The following is an 18,738-nucleotide window of genomic DNA, read 5'->3' on the forward strand; positions in this document are numbered from 1 at the left end:
AAGGAAGGAAGGAAGGAAGGAAGGAAGGAAGGAAGGAAGGAGAGGAAGGAAGGGAGGGAAGGAGGGAAGGAGAGAGGAATGAAAGAAGGGAGGGAGAGAGAAAAACAAAGAAAGAAAAAGCCAACCGCCAGTTTGAGGTACTACAGAGCTTGCAGGTGAAGTCTATCTTGTTGGCTAGATTAGAAGTACATATTAACTTTAAAAAAAAAAAAAAGGAAAAGAAATGAAACGAAAAGAAAAGAAAAAGGGAGGGAGGGAGAGAGGAAGGAAGGAAGTCATGTTAAGTTTGTATTTATTTATTTATACCACAATATCTCATTTTTCACCGTCAAAAAACATTAAAGGATGTTCCTAGTTCTTCCATGCATTTGTGTTACCCGTCAAAGGGGATACACCCTGATAAAAACCTGTGTTTGGCGTCACCAACTGTCAAACTATCTAGCTCTGTTACATTCCTCCAGATCTCAACTAGCATAGTACTATATCATTTCTGTTCTCGTTTTTCCCTCTTCCTTTTCAATCCTCTTTTTATTTTTAAGTCCTCTTCAGAAAGCTAACTGCTGTCAGTTAGGCTAGGACTGTTGAGTTGATCTCATAATTTAAGTAAATGGGAAGCGTCAGGCAGCCTGGCCTGCTACCAGATGCAGGCATGAAGGCAGCATTGGTTTCAGAGGCTCTGATTACTCCAAGTAGCTAAGAGCAGCCTAAGGAGAGATACTGGATTCTCAATTCATGGCGCTTAATTTGGGGAGGAACACAGACCTCTTTGAGATTCTAACGAAAGTCACTGACCTTATCCCTGTGAAAGTAGAAACATGCCCATTCATGAAAAAATGGGGATACCCCTAAAGCCCATACATACACTTCCTAAGGACCTTTCGATACTTAAACTGTACTCCAGATTGAGTGAAAATTCATTAAATGTATGAATGAAAGTTCAAGGAATAGGAAAGTCATGCCCAACTACAGTACTGAGATCATAAATAGGAATGGTGTTATAAACACTTGAAGCAAGGTAGGAAGTTGACTATTTCTGTCCACCTAAAATAATAAGCAGTGACTAAAAGTATATACAGACTGTTCCCCACATTCATAGGTGGTGTCTTCCAGAAAATATGTTTGAAAGTCAAATTTCTGAAAGTTGAACAACTGATTTATGTTTTATGAGAATAATTCTGTTACCAATGCTTAGAGAGAAAAGAAGGAAAACAAAGAAAGCAGCTTCGAATGATTCCTGTACCTTGGGCATAGATGATAGAGGTGAAGTCTCACCACCGGGAGACAGCCCACACACCCCCTTTACACCCAGGAGTGGGTGCGTAAGGCAGTGCAGCTGTCCTTCCCGCAGGCTGGTGACCCTCTGTGGTTCATCTCCAGTGGGCTATGCTAGGTGTGTGGAGCCAGGGTGAGAGGAAGAGTCTTGTTCTGCCTGCCACCCTCCGCTTGTGTAAGTGATTTCCCCAGTGCCCCCTGCCGCCCTCCAAATGATGCCAGCGGGCTGAGTCTTGGATCAGCCAAGAGGGTCCCTGGCTGCGCTCAGGGTAGAAATCAAATGCCAGCCAGCAGGAGGTAAAAGCAGAGTTAACTGAAGGTATAGAGACAGTGCAGGTACAGAGTGTCTGGGAGACTCAGAAAGGAAAGGAGGGAGTCTTGTCTTTGCTTGGGGCCTGGGGTTTTTTACTGACAACTGTGGTCTGATGCACATGTCCTCTCAGGCATCCAGGAACTGGTCAGAACAAGGACAGAGTCCGGGTGTCCGTCATAAGCCACTTATTCCCTGGAGCCAGGGGGTCTTGGCGTCGAGATGTCTAGTGCCAGTGGTCTGGAATACGCACACGATGGCCTGGCCTGGTCACTCCTTAGATGTTATCTATTGTGCTGAGAGACTCCAAAGAAATCATTAACTCCTTGTCCCTTATAAGGGGGGCATACATTAAGCCACGCGTAGGGCAGGGGTGCAGGTCCTAGCAAGAATAGAAGCAGGAAACGGAGCAAAAAGCAGGTTTTTATGGAGTCCTTCAGTTTCCCTGTCTCACAGAGATTGTGAAGATGCCAGTGAGGTAGAAAGCACGTGTAGGGCCATGTGCTTCAAACGGTGAAAGCCGTGAGCGAGCAAGCTCTAGCCTCCTGTCGTGCGGAGGCTCAGCAGTTGCCCCCCACGCCGGCATAAAGGTGAAGTGGGCATGACCGAGGTCTTGGCACTGGCAGGGGCAACAGCTTTAGATTTGGGAAGGAAGGGACCTGCGTCGCCACATGCATCCCTGCTTGCTCCGGAGAGGAATGGGTCTTTCCTAGCGTGACCAACTTGGCAAGTAGCACCAACACACGGTAGCCTAGGACCATCACTGATCACCTGATACGTGAAAGGGCAGCCTCAACACAGTAAAGGTATCAACGTGCAACGTGGGAAAGAGTGCGATAGGAGAGACTGGGCTGTGGAGGCCTGGCCGCCCCAGCCCTGGTTCATGAGCTGACCCACTTACCTCATGTGAGCCTGGTGGCCCAGATTGAAAGCTCAGGGGCTTTTCGGCCCTGCCATTTGACTTAGATGTGTTGACTTGACCGAAATTCATGTGGGTTTTAATTTGAGAGCTGGTGTTTCCTCCCAAATCACAGCGACTTCAAATTCCCATCTCCCTCCGTAGCACCTCACCCTTGCACTGGTCTCATTTTATATATCCGGGCTGAGAAAGGACTGAATTTCACACCTAATTAAAGGAGATTGTATTGCCTGCTGTTTCCTTTCTTGTTCATTTTCCCTCACGCACAAGCAGTTTTTTATTCTCATGCTAAGTCCTATCCCTGGACACCCGCAGTTTAAGAGACAGGCAGGAGCTGGGTTCCTACAACGCAGAGCCAGGCCCTCCATCACCTCTTTCACCACGAGTCGATTTTCCCTTCAGTCCTCACCCCGCTGCAGCCCCATCTGTATTGTGCTCGCTCACAGAACACAGTCATTCAGAATACATGACCACTCTCAGTGGTAGGATTCCTTGCGTGTTTCTAGTGAATGCCATCTCAGGCTGACTCTACATTTTTACTCTAGTGGAAAGGAGGTCGGTTATTATTTTTAAACACACAGAGAACCATTTTTATCACTCTTTTCATTTTACCCTATTGGTTCTACGTTCACACCACCGTGGGGGTATTTTTTGGGGGAGGTGGCATCCCCAAATATACATAATCTTTGTAAAGTTGTATGGTTTTGTAGAGTTGAGAGGGTGGTTGGTATTTTCTTTTTTTTTTTCTTTCTTTCTTTCTTTCTTTCTTTCTTTTTTTTTTGAATAGCCCAAATGCCTATTCAGTGCCAATCTAGGAAAGAATGGAGTTAGCATTTTCACACCATTCCTTCCTATACAGTCCCTGAATAACCATCTAATCAAGATTTGTTTTCAATGGGGAACAAATCTTCTACAGTAGAGTATTTCAGATTTATTCCATTGGAATCTATACATTAATGCCCATTGGATGAAAGGACCTGCTTCACAAAAGCCTGGACATTGCCTCGCTGTGGCAGAAACTTTTTCCCACTGTATTAGTGTTAAATATAAAAGAAAGCCTGGGAAAGAATTGCTTCAGCATTGTGTGCGGGAGGGACCAGGCGTGCCTGAATGGAGAGGCAGGGTCCCCCATCGCATCTGTACTCGTATTAGCAAAGCCCATTCAGCCTTTCATGGCTGCTCGCTGCAGTGTGGGACCAGTGTACTCAGGGAGATGTTTAAAACTTGTGTCCATAAAAATCCAACTAGGCTTGTCGGGCCAGGTTGTACGTGTGTACAGGTTTGAGATTGTCTCTGTGGTTTTTAATGAAGTTGGTGACATGACTGCAACAATCATAATTCAGACTATTTCACAATTTTTTTGTGATTATCTCTATAGGGTTACCTGATTGTTTAGATAGACTCAACCAGTTCAGTCAAACAAGCACTTTGAATTTTTCGCATGAGATTTTGAGTGTGTGTGTCTGTGTATGAGTGTGTGTAGTATGAGGACAGCTTTTGCTGTTGACCATTTCCCTCTAAAGCAACCTCCATCATCACTTACAGTGTTTTTATCTTTTCTTCTATGTCCTGAGGATTAGGATGGCCTTAGATCTTTAGGCAATCTGAGTTTCATTCTTCAATGATCCAGTGTTACGGACTGAGAAAAAGGATCCAGGGGTGTGGGTTCTAATCCCAACCCTGCCTCTTACTAGTTGTATAAAACTTAGGGTAAGTCATTTAAACACTTTGGTAGCCTCAACCTTTTTTTACATCAAATAATAATAATAGGACTTGTCCTGAGAACATATAGGATGGTTTTAAGGAAAGACTAAGATGCTGTATGTGAAAGAGTTTTGTACACCGTGAAATACTACATGAATATCGATTATTAGGATAACTGTCATAGAGTTTCTCCCCAGAATTATCAGAAAGGAGACAACTCTTCATCATGACAAATCTAGTGATGTTGCTGTGCCTCATGCTAAGAGCAATTGTGTGTCTAAAGAGTGTTTTCACCTGTGTGGAAAAAAGTTACTTAATAAATCTATCCTCCTCAGAGGTGGTGATTTTATCAGACTCATCCAGTGTTAGTGCTTACCGTTTTACTTAAATAAAAAAGACTTTAGTGATAGTAAAACTGTATATAGAAAACTGTACATTTTAGTGCCAGGACAAGTTGTTTTATCTCTTGCATTGTTCCATTTATAAACTTAAAAAAGAAAAAAAAAGATGTCTTTAAGTTAGATTTACTGAGACTATGTTGACGTCCCAAGGCCTAGAAACGTGAACACCATGCTAATTCAAGGGTAGGTGTAGAAGCAGCTGGAGAACATACTGAACAGACGTTTTCACACAGCTTTACAGTGGATTTATGGACACCCAAGGGCCAGACTTCATTTAGGGCAAAGCATGCAATACAATGAAGCAGGTAGGAGTGAAAACTCTAGAGCCAGACAGCCTGGGTTCAAATGCCAGCTCTATCACCCATTGCCTATGTGGCCTTGAGTGAGTTTCTTAATTTGCTATGGCCTCAGCTTCCTCGTTTGAAAAATGGGGGCTAATAATACTACCTACACGATAAGGGTTGCTGTGATGATTAAATGAAATAATCTGGTAATACATGGTAAGCGTTAAAAAAAGGAATGTTTGCTCATGTTGTTATCATGCTCTCTGTACATGGGGGCTCAGCAAGAACTTAGAATTCGGTCTGCTGACTGATTTCCTGAACATCTTCCTGGCTTATTGGGGCCTTCCTCTGGGGCTATACTTTGTATTAGCACAGTTAGAGAGGATTCACCATGATTCTTTAATCTGGCAATGACAATTTGTTTTTACAACAGTGAAAAAAAATAGAAACTGTAGCCCAGTGCAATATTTTCGGCACATCACAGACCCAATGGAAGTCAGAACAAGAACGAAATCTCTTATGTAAAAATCAGTGCAAATCGTATGACTGAAATAGAGCCTCTAGGTGTGTATTAAGTTAACTGGATATATGTGAGTCTGACTAAATGGAAAGATGGGAACAAAGGACATAAATGAGCATACAAAAGGATGCGGTCACACCGACTGAGCTCAGACAGCATGAGGAGATGGAGTTTAGAGCTCGTGGAGCTCAGACTCCTGAGGCAGAGGAGAGAGAGCCTAGGAGGTGGGCATTCCTCCCGTCCGCAGGTCATTACCTCCGGGGGCTACTTCTCACAAGACGCAGGAATCCTGGTCACAGGCCAGCAGTGCTTGCGCCACCTGGTTGTCAAAGCCCACTTAGTTGGCCTCTCTCAAGCTGATTGTTCAGTTGTGAAGGCAAGGATGGAGAATATAAATGAAGAATGGTTCGGAGAGAGGGATTCTTTAGAGCTGTTTGAGAAGTGAGGTCAAAAAACGGGAAAGCCCTAAGCCTTAGTGTTATAGCTATATCCATTTTAATTCTCCATCGGTGATCCAAATGTAACCATTATCACGTGTCTGCAGAGCCCGGGGTTTAAGGGTGGCCATGGGTCAGGCTATGGACAGCCTCCACGTAGCTGACTGCTGCCTTCCCACTGGGAGACGTTTGATACTTCCCTGTAGCAAGTGCACAGAACACGGTATTGCCTAGGGTGATCACACCGCCCATTCCTGGCTTACTCCTGCTGTCCTCACCTAATTATTAACAGTGCTCCCTTTCACTCTCAGAAGTGCCCAGTTTGAACACTAAATATGATCACCTAGTATATTACAGTCTCCCAGGTCAGTGCTGCCATCTCCGACCTTTTTTATCATTCCTTCCTCGTTAAGCTTCAGGAAATGCAGAAAACGACCCATGTCACATACAACCACTTTAGAAGGTCCTCAGATGGGTTGTCGGAGATGACAAGAAGACAGTATAGATATAGAAGCAGTGGGTGAGCGCCCCTCTAGCTAGCAGACTGCACCCTAAAGCCTGTCCCTTAAGTGGAAAACATGGTGGCAATTGTTTGGTGGGTATCTTAGTCTGGACTGGATTTTCCAAGGGTTTTTGCATACATGGTATGGACTCAGAAATATACATATAGGGGCGCCTGGGTGGCACAGCAGTTAAGCGTCTGCCTTCGGCTCAGGGCGTGATCCCGGCGTTATGGGATCGAGCCCCACATCAGGCTCCTCCGCTATGAGCCTCCCTCTTCCTCTCCCACTCCCCATGCTTGTGTTCCCTCTCTCGCTGGCTGTCTCTATCCTGTCAAATAAATAAATAAAATCTTAAAAAAAAAAAAAAGAAATATACATATAAATAGGAAGGGAGTTTATTTTTTTAACTATGAAGATTGTTGCTGTCTATGAATAAAATCAGGAACTTTGAAAAATTGGAGAAAATGTAAGCTTTCCCAAAGGACCTCGGCTTAGACCTGTGTAAAGTAGAGGTAAAGCATTCCATGAGAACCAATCTTCCATTTGTTTCTCAGGTTTTATGTGCTAAAGTTGTAGGAAGAGCGGGCAAATGACCCATCTGTTTATTAGGCTGTCCTACTTCAACTGGCAACCCTGGCTGAAGCTCTAGGGCATTGATAGGAATTCAATACCCAAAATAGCTGGGGTATTGTTGGAGCCAAATTCAAGGCCTCGTTCCCATAGACCATCATACCCACAGCCCTATCCCTGTGCAAAGCGTGTCCATCTCGCCACTGAGCCCGCTTGTGTCTGCAAGGTCGGGGGTGGGGGGTGCTTCCAAGAGCCATGAGCGTGACCCACCTGAGACCTGGGTGTTAGGAATGCAGTCAGCTAGCTCTCACCCACACACCCTGTCTTGTGTCTGTCTTGCCACCGTGCAGGTGACATCAGTTGCAAGGGGATGACCGAGCGCATTCACAGCATCAACCTTCACAACTTCAGCAATTCCGTGCTCGAGACCCTCAACGAGCAGCGCAACCGTGGCCACTTCTGTGACGTGACGGTGCGCATCCACGGGAGCATGCTGCGCGCACACCGCTGCGTGCTGGCGGCCGGCAGCCCCTTCTTCCAGGACAAGCTGCTGCTGGGCTACAGCGACATCGAGATCCCGTCCGTGGTGTCGGTGCAGTCGGTGCAAAAGCTCATTGACTTCATGTACAGCGGCGTGCTGCGCGTCTCGCAGTCGGAAGCCCTGCAGATCCTCACGGCCGCCAGCATCCTGCAGATCAAAACAGTCATCGATGAGTGCACGCGCATTGTGTCGCAGAACGTGGGCGATGTGTTCCCGGGGATCCAGGACTCGGGCCAGGACACGCCACGGGGCACTCCCGAGTCAGGCACATCGGGCCAGAGCAGCGACACCGAGTCGGGCTACCTGCAGAGCCACCCGCAGCACAGCGTGGACAGGATCTACTCGGCGCTCTACGCATGCTCCATGCAGAACGGCAGCGGGGAGCGCTCCTTCTACAGCGGTGCGGTGGTCAGCCACCACGAGACTGCACTCGGCCTGCCCCGTGACCACCACATGGAAGACCCCAGCTGGATCACGCGCATCCACGAGCGCTCGCAGCAGATGGAGCGCTACCTGTCCACCACCCCCGAGACCACGCACTGCCGCAAGCAGCCCCGGCCTGTGCGCATCCAGACCCTGGTGGGCAACATCCACATTAAGCAGGAGATGGAGGACGATTACGACTACTATGGGCAGCAAAGGGTGCAGATCCTGGAGCGCAACGAATCCGAGGAGTGCACGGAAGACACCGACCAGGCGGAGGGCACTGAGAGTGAGCCCAAGGGCGAAAGCTTCGACTCGGGCGTCAGTTCCTCCATAGGCACCGAGCCTGACTCGGTGGAGCAGCAGTTCGGGCCCGGGGCGGCGCGGGATGGCCAGGCCGAACCTGCCCAAGCCGAGCAGGCCGCAGAAGCGCCTGCCGAGGGCGGCCCACAGCCGCACCAGCTAGAGACAGGTGCCTCCTCCCCGGAAAGAAGCAACGAGGTGGAGATGGACAACACGGTCATCACTGTCAGCAACAGCTCCGACAAGAGCGTCCTGCAGCAGCCTTCGGTGAACACGTCCATCGGGCAGCCATTGCCAAGTACCCAGCTCTACTTACGCCAGACAGAAACCCTCACCAGCAACTTGAGGATGCCTCTGACCTTGACCAGCAACACACAGGTCATTGGCACAGCCGGCAACACCTACCTGCCGGCCCTCTTCACCACCCAGCCCGCGGGCAGTGGCCCCAAGCCTTTCCTCTTCAGCCTGCCACAGCCCCTGGCAGGCCAGCAGACCCAGTTTGTGACAGTGTCCCAGCCTGGCCTGTCAACCTTTACTGCACAGCTGCCAGCGCCACAGCCCCTGGCCCCATCCGCAGGCCACAGCACAGCCAGTGGGCAGGGCGAAAAAAAGCCTTACGAGTGCACTCTCTGCAACAAGACTTTCACCGCCAAACAGAACTACGTCAAGCACATGTTCGTACACACAGGTGAGTGTGCAGGCCCCTCTGGAGGCCTGGAAATAGGCCGTGGGTGTGAGGGGGCTGTCGGAAGGGAGGGGCAGGACAGCAAGTGCAGGGGATGGTTTGGAGTCATCTTTCAGATCTGACGGAGACCCCACTGTCAGCCACCTTCTAGAAACACCAGCAGTACCCCCATCGTAGGCATGAAGCGTCTGCTGCCGAAATACAAAATCACAGAAACCCTATGGAGAAGGGCCAAACGGGAGAAAGTCTGACAAAGCATTTGCAGGCACAATATCCCTTAAATACCTTGAACTTTGTAATACATTCTCTGGGTCCAGGTGTTTAGAACTGGAAATGTCCTTGGGGATTATATACTCCAGTCACTTCATTTTACAGACCAAAGTCATAGAGGCAGAGCAGGGATGAGAGTTTTAGTCTGTAGTGAGTTCTGTATGAGCCATCAGCTTGAAGAGGCCACAGCAAGGCTGTTGCACGCTTGTGCTGCATATATGGTCCCTGAAATGGAGAAGTGATAGACTCATTCTATTTTCTATGGCTTATTCTCTATTTTCAGCATCTAGAGCCCACAGTCTGGTCTGGGCACTACCTTTTAAAAAGACGATAGACTGGGACACATTCAGAGGAATATAATTAGGATGATGAAGGGATGCAAAGCCATGGCATAGCACGGTTGAAGGTCTGAGGGCTGTTCGACCTGCAAAAAAGAAAACTCAGGCATCATATAACATCCAAGTATCTGAGCTTCAGGGCAGCATAATGTAGCAGTTCAGCTGGAGCTCTGGAACCGCACTGCCCAGGTCTAACCAGACTTAGCCACTACTGAACTTTGTCACCTTGGGAAAATTACTTAATCTTTCTACACTTGTTTCCTTGTCTATCTAATGGGGATAACAGTAATATATCTTTCTCAGAGTGTCATTTCAGGATTAAGGAAATTAATATGTGAAACTCTTAAAACAGTTCCTGGCGCATAATCAGCACTCTATAAATGGTAGCTAACATTAGCACTGGGAGCTTTATTTAAATGGTTGGGAGGAGAGAGACATTAAGCTTGTTCTGTTTGGCTTCAAAAGGTAGAACTGGACCAATGATTGGAAGCTATAAAGGAGATCCTTTCAACTAAATAAAAGGTTTGTTAGCAGTCTGAGCTGCTCTAAGATGGGATAGACAGCCTCCCAAGGGACTGAGTTTCTATAATTAGAGGTGTTCAAGGAGAGAATGGATGATCATTTCATAGGGATGTTGCAGAGGGGCCTCAGTCATTTGGTGAGTAGTTGGGTGAGATGGTGTTTCACCTCCGGATTCTGTGATTCTAGAGCTAGGATCTCCTGACTGCCCAGCTAGTGCCTTTTCCAGCTCAGTAATGGGACAGACATAGAAGTGAGAATTTCACAGATGCTCCTCCATATAAGTGACCACATATGCAATATGATTTCACATAGATTCTCTCATATCTGAAAATACCCGCCCCAGTGATGATCACCATATTTGAAATGCCTATCGTGAGTTACAATACACAAAAACAAATTCGTTCCTCTGAGCAGCCTTGCTTCTCAGATCAGCTAGCGGGAATCTAGGGGATAGGACATAAGGCAGATAAATTTAACTTGGTAAATAGAAAGGAAGGAAAATAACAGACACTGAGACAAGGTACCCAATAGGAAAGTGAACAACTAAAACAGAACGTTACTTATGATGAACTTTGCCTTCTTCGCAGTCAACTTAAGTCAAGACATTAGGTACATCTGTGTATGTGCCTTTGTGTGAATCAGTTATTCTTAAGGATGACAGTTTGCACAACTCCAAATTAACATAGTAACTCACTACTGAATTTAGAAAGAAAATCAGGTAGTGGTAAGTCACTAAGTTTATTTAGGGTAAATGTGAATGCACTGATAACCTGAGATCAATCAAGGGCAATTTTCCATGTGATATGGATGTCATCATTATTTGGTAAACTGATCAAATAGTAATATTCCTAGTTGTGTGGCACTTTATGGTTTACAGAGTGCTCTCACATAGTTAGTCCTTTCGTCTTCTGAATAGTTGTCATATAAAACATCAAATTAAAGATTAGGGAGGAAAAAGAGACCATTTGTGGAAGTGTCTCCTTACCCAAGTTCACTTTGCTAGTCTTGGATCCATAACTGTTTCTACTCTCCCTCCCCCTGCCCCCATGCATCTCTTCCAGTAGACCTAGTGGATGGAAAATTCCCATATTCTATTAGATCGCATATTGAAATAAGGCTTTAAATTTGCAACATAAGATTTGCAGTGCACTATCAAAAATTGTCTTTTTGCCATATAAACGCATTCGTCCAGTGGATTCACTAAAGGATTCTGTGGTTAATCCAAATAACTGGATTTGTCCATGAGAAAACCAGCAATGGGTTTGTACATTTAGACATCATAGATACAAAAGTTACAAGTAAAGTCATAAATCTGCGTTATGCTCAAAGTGTAGCCTTCAGATCTCTAGTAGACTATGAAGGTCCTCAGTAAATTATGAAGTTTTTGTATTGAAATGTATAAAATGGCCACATCTGGGAACAATTAATTATAGATATCACTTGAGCACCTCATTTAAAAGAAGTGAAACTCTTCCCATTCACCCTGAATTATTTGGCAGTGGCAGTTTAGAAGGGCCGTATGTCTATCAAGACTTTTGTCTAGCTGAAGGAGTCCATAACCTTACAAAGTTAAAGTACAATTGGTCTAGATTTTTCAAAAGGCAAGACAGCCTGAGCATATGGAAGTAATTCAGAACCTGGATTCATTGCAGCCTCCATTTCAAAACAAAGTTCTCTCCAATTTCTTGGGAAAACATAAAAAAAAAAAAAACAGGGCCTCCCAACTTCACAAGAGCCCAGTGGAAATGATAAAAATCCAGAGCAAAAAATCTAAATGTCAGTCTAAAAAGATTCTAGAAAGTACTAGGGATACTTGGAAGAGTAGGGACGGTTTCAGTATTCTTACCTCTAATCTAAAAGAATCTCACTAATAAAGAATAGCTTGGCAGAGCTGAAAGGAAAGAGATTTGGGTTCTCTGCAACATGACTATTATGCCTGCTCCCTGGATTTGCATTTCAGTTGCTCCAACTTTAATGTCGATAGTACTTACTATCCACAATTGCCGAGAATCTATTCTGAGACATGGGCTCCAGACAAAATTCTGTGAAGCTCTATATTAATGATCCACATATTCATTGAAAGGAAGTGTTTGAGAAGAAATGAGTAGTCTGACTTTGGAGCTAAGCTCTGCGGTAGAGAACCAGAAAGCCCTTGGCTGTAAAGCATATTCCATAATGATTATAACACTGAAACTTAGAGTGACGACATAAGTTGTTGAATTCGATTATTTGGGTTCAGTTTTGGTCCCTTTAATTGGCTGTGTGGCCTTAAGCAAGTCACTTAATTTTATAACCCTCAGTTTCTTTGCGTTTATAATTGGAAGTCATAATTTTCCTGCCTTTTAAGTAGCTGTAAAGGTATGGTGCATTTAAGAGCTTTTCATAAAAGGTAAAGTACTAGTTAATGTTTAAAAAAAACCCATCGTCATTATTACCCGAGTCCCCTTTCTTTGCTATCTCATATCTCTGAATAATAAGCTCTTGACAGATTTCCTTCCTCTATGGAATTCAAACACTGAAGCCACGTGATACTTCTTGGGTTTCCCCTGAACATCAGCATTTTTTTTTTCACTTCTTAATGATTTTTTTAAGAGTAAAAGAAAAATCCCTCACCTAACCACTCTACTCCCAACCAAGCCACAGTGGTACTCCATTTCTCCTAGGAGTGTCTCAAGTTCACTTTACTACAGCTCCATAGAAGTTGTGAGATATGAAAGCAAGAGTTAAGGACGTATTTGAAAATAAGAGAATCAGAGAAAAACAGATAACACAAACCATCCTGTCATGGAACCAATCAGGCTCCTCTATGTCCCCTCCCCTCAAGAGAAAAGACAAAAGTCAAAGGAATGGGAATGGAAGGGAAAGACAGAGGACAGAGAAGGACAAGCTTTGGTGTCAATGTGGATATGAAGGCAAGCAGTAGGGAACATTCGAAGATAACCCTGGAGCAGTGGTCCTCACGGTGTGATCCCCATACCAGCAGCATACAAATTCTCAGGCCCTTCCAGCCCTGAAGCAGAAACACTGTGATGGAACCCAGCATTCTGTTGTTTCAGTCAGTCCTGATTCACAGTAGGTTGGGAATCATTTCCCTAGAAGGCTGGGCGATGACAAGGGTGGCATCAGGTTGCTTTTGTTACATAACATTGTTCTCTAAAATTCCACTCATAAGAACCTATGCATTTGGAAAAAGTAAACCAGTTGAAAATAACAGCTTGATTTTATAATGGATAAATTATATTATGAGGCAAATACCTCATGAACAAAAGGTGAGCTAAGTCTCTCAAACTGCACAAGTACCACAGCAAATGTTCACCTTCTGGCACTTTAAAGTACGGACATGTATTATCATTATGTGGTTGTTGCAACACCTTCCCATTATAATGTGAACTGTGTGAGCCAGAAATAATTGATAGGTAGATAGATAGATAGAGATAAAGATATACCTTACACATAATAAACATTCAATAAATATTTCATCAGTGAATGAATCAAATAACCAGGATGGCATTTGAGGATTTATTTACCACCAGGTATAGGCTTACCAAATTTAGCAAACAAAAATACAGGATGTCCAGTGAAATTTGAATTGTGGATAAAGAACAAGTGTATTTTTATCTTAAGTATGTCTCATGCAGTATTTGTGACGTGCGTAGACTAAAACACTATTCATTGCTTTTCTGAAAGTCAGATTTAACTGGGTGTCATACATTTTATCTCGCAATACTACCCAGGTAGAACTCTCTTTTAAGACCCAATCTTAGGACTTTTTGCTTTAAAATCTATATATGGGGGTGCCTGAGTGGCTCAGTTGGTTAAGCATCCAACTCTCGATCTCAGCTCAGGTCTTGATCTCAGGGTCATGAGTTCAAGCCCCACTTGGGCTCCGTGCCCAGCGTGGAGTCTACCTAAAAAACAAAAAAACCAAAAATAAATAAATAAATAAATAAATAAATAAATAAATAAAATCTGTATATGAATATAGGCTAGCATAGGTAGTTGCTTAGCAAATACTTTTTGAGTAAGTGAATGAATGTTCAGAAATGTGGGCATGCTTTCCAGGAGAATTTAATTCAAGGGACTTATACATAAATGCATTATTTTCTAGCAAGACTTAAATTTCTCTTTCTTTTTCTTGCTGGAAAATTTATTGTATCTGCATTTCTACTTGTGTTTTCTTCACTAACAATGATAGATGTTTGGGTTTTTTTCTGAATCATACTATCAACAGCGCATTTATTGGTGACTGTTTTGGGTCCATTAGTGTCCTCTGCATAGATGATAATTTTGTTTGTTACTTTAAGAAGCTCAGCTATTTCAGCCATGAATTTGATATAAACAGACACAGGAATAGTAGTAACATAACAATGTCAGAAAGAGTGTAAAAATACTGGGATCAAGGTAATGATGCGGTAATTCTCATACAGAATTTGGGCTATTATTTATATCAAGCCAGTAGAGTACTGAACAGGTATATGATTTGAAGTAAGAAAGTCTTGGTTTTACCACCCTCTGAGTGACCTTATACCAGCTCTGCAGTCAATCTGAGCCTTAATGTTTTTGCCACAAAATATGTAGATCTTCATAATACTTTATGTGGTTGCTCTAAGAATCAGATAACATTATTTCTGTGAAAGCACTTACCCATAAATACTGTAAAATTATCAAAGCCATTTAAGAACATACATGTTATAGTAACATCGTACATCTTGCAGCATAATCGAAAGAGCAGGAAATCGCTAACGGGAGGAGGAGGTGATAATCCGGCTAGGCTGGTATCATCCTCTCATCTGTTACTGACTCGTCGGATGACCTCTCTAATGGAGATACCATCTTCTGGGGACATTAATGGCTACCCCACTCATAAAGTTGTGAGAAAAATTAAGTAACATAGATGAAGTTCCCTGAGATCTTCAAAATTCTGCCTCACACCAAAATATGTTAGTTGTCCCTGAAGCCACAGATGTTTTGTGAATGCAGCATGTCCCCCAGTAGGCAGTCCCTTCCCCCAGTCAGCCTCACAGTCCAAGCTGGCCCCAGGATCGCACCCTCAAAACTGGAGAAAGGCTGGCAGACAGTCACACCAGCTGTATCGCAGGGGTGTAGGCCTCCCTTCAACTAGACCTCTCTGGTGGAGAGCAGACTCTTCAGCCAGTGAAAGCTGCGTGTGACCCTGTCTGACCACCCTTCCATTCTTGCCACCGAAACTTTCCCATTTTCTGTTCCAACCTTGATGTTCTTCATTCAGGGACTCCTGCTTTCCTCGCCGGTGACCACCTTCCCCTACCCATACTCTCCTCTTCCTTCCCTGCCACCTGCCCTCCCCGCAAGCTCCCAGTCTTAGTCTTCTGGCCCCGCACCAGACTCACCTGAACAGGAGGGTGTTGTGCTAGAGCAGATGGTACAGAGGCCAAGAGAGTGGGAGAGACAGGTGGGAACAGGGCTTCTGAAAAGCATCCCGGTAACAGCATTCACTGTACTTTCTGCAAGCTAGGAGGAGCCTGGTTAGAAGGAGAAAGAATCAGCAGAATAATGGGTTCCTGCTGAGCCCCCACTACAGAAGTCACTATTCAGAATTGGGGTGTCTCAGCCCAGTCAGATATCTTTTACTTGAACTTTGGGCAGACCCTCTGTATCTACGAACCGAACAGGCTGTCTCTTCCTTTTTTTCTTCCTCACTTGTCAGTGTTGGTAGAGTGTCAGTGCTGGTCCACAAGAAGAAGTTTAATAAAAGAGGCTCTTTAGAGAACAGGCATCAAAAACTGGAGAAAAGTATATGCGTGGGCCACCCCCACACACCGTTGGCATTGGAAAGGACACTGCCACCCCTTCGGTTCTTCCCCTTGCTGTGCGGTTTCTTAGGCTCCAGAGCTCAGTTGCCCTCTGCTCAGGACCTCTGTGTCATTTTATTCACGGTACCACTGCTTTGATTAGCATGTGTAACTGAGAGCAGACTATACCCTTAACGCTGAATCACGCAGCTGCAATATAATCGCTTGCTTTGTAATTATTGATTATCTGAAAGGTTTGTTGTTTTTTTTTTAAATCCTGAGTTGGCTTCCCCATGTCATGCAATTGGTTTTCTCAATTGGTTTCATTTATCATCAGTTCCTTTCTACTGAAAAGAACGGTTGATTTTTTTTTTCCTTCAAATGATCACGTACTCTGTGCTAAGTGCTTTATCTTTTTAATTTTCAAAATACCTTCACAAGACAGGTACTTATTGTATTATTCTTGAGTTACAGATAAGGAAACTGAGGCTTATAGAGGTTAAGTAACATACCCAAGTCACTCAGCCAAGGAAATGGAATTCATATCTGACTCCCACATCTGTATAGCCCAAAATGGAGCAGTTTAAAGTGAAGGGGCTTATATGAGCTTCTCCCTAATGTTATAATTCTAGTGTCTGCTTTGGACTTTGTGTCTCTTCCTAACGCAACGATGGACTTGCCATTCCTGGCTGTAGGCTCAGACCTGAAAAGCCATCCCCTTTCACTCATCTTAACTCTTCATTTCTCCACATTGGAAGCAACAATTAGCAGACCTCATCTGTTTCATGTATAATGTTGAAAGCCCTTTTGGGGTCCCTATTAGCAATATGGAGGAAAATAACAAGAAAGAAAAATGTTAACATTTCTACGGAGTGATATTGTTTCAAATCCACACATATATAAATAAGTGAACATTGTGGCTGCCTGATTCATCAGTTGTTGGAATACCTATGCTCTACCAACACAGCACCTTAATAATTATAGAGAGCGTTTTCCTTTAAGGAGCTCCCAAGTGCTTTGCAAACCTTTTTCCTCATTAACTATCATACCATATTCTGTGGCACGGAAGGCAACAAGGTACTTTGTCCTATTTAAAATGTGGGACTGCTAATGCGGTGAGTGATTGAAGCAGGTTGCCCTCAGGTCATGTGCTGACAAGGCCTAGACTAGAGTGCTCAGGGGTTTGGGGTCAGGATGGGCAGAAGGCCACTAAATCTGCAAAGGGCCGTGGCAAGTGCTTGGTCCAGCTCCTCACTTGGAGAAGGGGAAACGAACCCAGGGAGACTTAGAAAGCCCAGGGTCACACAGATAATTAACAGCTGAACCAATACGACATACATGCAAACAACATACAGATGTATGCTATGAAGGGAAAGATAACAGCTGTGAAGAATCAATTTCTAGTCAGATTAGAAGGTTGTGAAAGCGAAAAGCCTTCAGAATGACCTTGCCTAGAGGAAAAACACACTGCAAGAAGGTGAAAGTTTCAAACAGCAAGAACATTTTAACATAAAGTTTCAACTTCCTAGCAGCCAAAATACCATCTGGAACTTAAGAAAGCAAGCTGCCCATTAAAGGTGACAGGCGGATACATTTTAAAAGCTAGTTGACCGGCCTGTCATAGCCTCTCCAAAGTGTATTCAAAGCGCATGGATGGCAAAGACCAGCCTGAGGCCAAGCCTGTTCACAGCTGACAGAAACGTTCCAGCTACAAATACCACGTATGACTATCTCTCTTAGGGAATCTCTCATTTCCAAAGAATGTGCCTACATAAACACCATGCTTGGCCTAAATGCATCATTTGGGAATGAGGCTGCCCTAAATTCACCCATTTGTCCAGAAGTGAACTCCTTCTCTTCTAACCCTGTGATCCTACCGACCATACTGTCCTGTCCGTGAGAATGAAGGGAAAGAAATCAGAGAAGAGCTGAGAAGAGAGGGAGCTAGGCCAAAACGTTTGTGAATAACTAAGGGAAAAAGAGTTCAAAGACCAATGACATTGGTTAAGGAATTTGTGGAGGGATTCCTGAACAAAACAGCCATTTCTTAACCATCATGTGCTTCAAAACATGTCCTTTTATGTTTACAAACACAGTGAAAAAAGGTTTCTGGTGAGGTAAAGGTTCATAAAACGGTCATGAACGTGAAGCACTGAGCCTGACACATACTCAGCACCGAATACGCACCAATTGTTTTCATTGCCATTATTACCATGACACCTCGGACCTCTTCTGCTTCATTATGGGAAAAAGGGAAACGGTCAAGGCCCATATTTTAATTGGAAGTTAACTCAATTTTAAGAAATAGATTTCCTACCCCGAGACATAGTCCAGATGTTGAACAATGACCCTAGAGAGTTTCAAAGGCTTGGGGCTTTACGCTGGGTTATGGAAGAGTACAGAGAAGGACTTTCTTCTCCAAGGTGGGTGCCTCCACTAGGCAATCAGTAATGAGGTGGGACAGATGGAAGCACCCTAATATATCTCATCTCACCTGTCAAGAGCAGAGCTGAGAACTAACAACACCAACCAAAACAAGGCTCTGTTTACCCAAAGAGATGTCACAGGCCCATGGACATTACTTACAGAGGAATACTTCATATGGTCAGTTAGTAAAAATATTTTTATTTGCCTTACTCTTCTTCACAAACTTGAACGTTTGGTTTCTAAGCCAACAGCAAACCAAAGCAGTAAATTGAGGAGAAAGAGGGTTTCAGCCAACAGACTGAGAACAAAGAAAGAGAAAACTATTTTTTAAATTGACCCAAGAGTTCAAAAATGCGTATGGAACCATTTAATTGGGGCGGGGGGAGAGGATAGTTTTATACTAAGAATACCATGTAAGTATTCCCACACCACCCTTGGTGGTCTGCAAAGTGATTTCATATGTATTTATGTCAACACCAGCACACTGAGGTAAGTAGGACTATATACCTCAGAGGCATTTGGAGATTTGTCAGAGTGC

General features: G+C 44.2%; 1 protein-coding gene across 49 annotated transcripts in view; it reads left to right on the forward strand.

Moving 5' to 3' along the window:
• ZBTB20 (zinc finger and BTB domain containing 20) overlaps nt 1–18,738 on the forward strand; it is a 780,933-nt gene that overhangs the window by 738,420 nt on the left and 23,775 nt on the right. For all 49 annotated transcript variants that reach the window (XM_048215038.2, XM_048215024.2, XM_048215031.2 and 46 more), the window contains one exon: nt 7,271–8,875. In XM_048215038.2, the coding sequence (XP_048070995.2) occupies nt 7,271–8,875 (1,605 nt within the window). The remainder of the gene's footprint in view (nt 1–7,270; nt 8,876–18,738) is intronic.

The sequence above is a fragment of the Ursus arctos genome, unplaced genomic scaffold (genome assembly GCF_023065955.2).
Source record: "Ursus arctos isolate Adak ecotype North America unplaced genomic scaffold, UrsArc2.0 scaffold_4, whole genome shotgun sequence".
NCBI classification, from domain to species: domain Eukaryota; kingdom Metazoa; phylum Chordata; class Mammalia; order Carnivora; family Ursidae; genus Ursus; species Ursus arctos.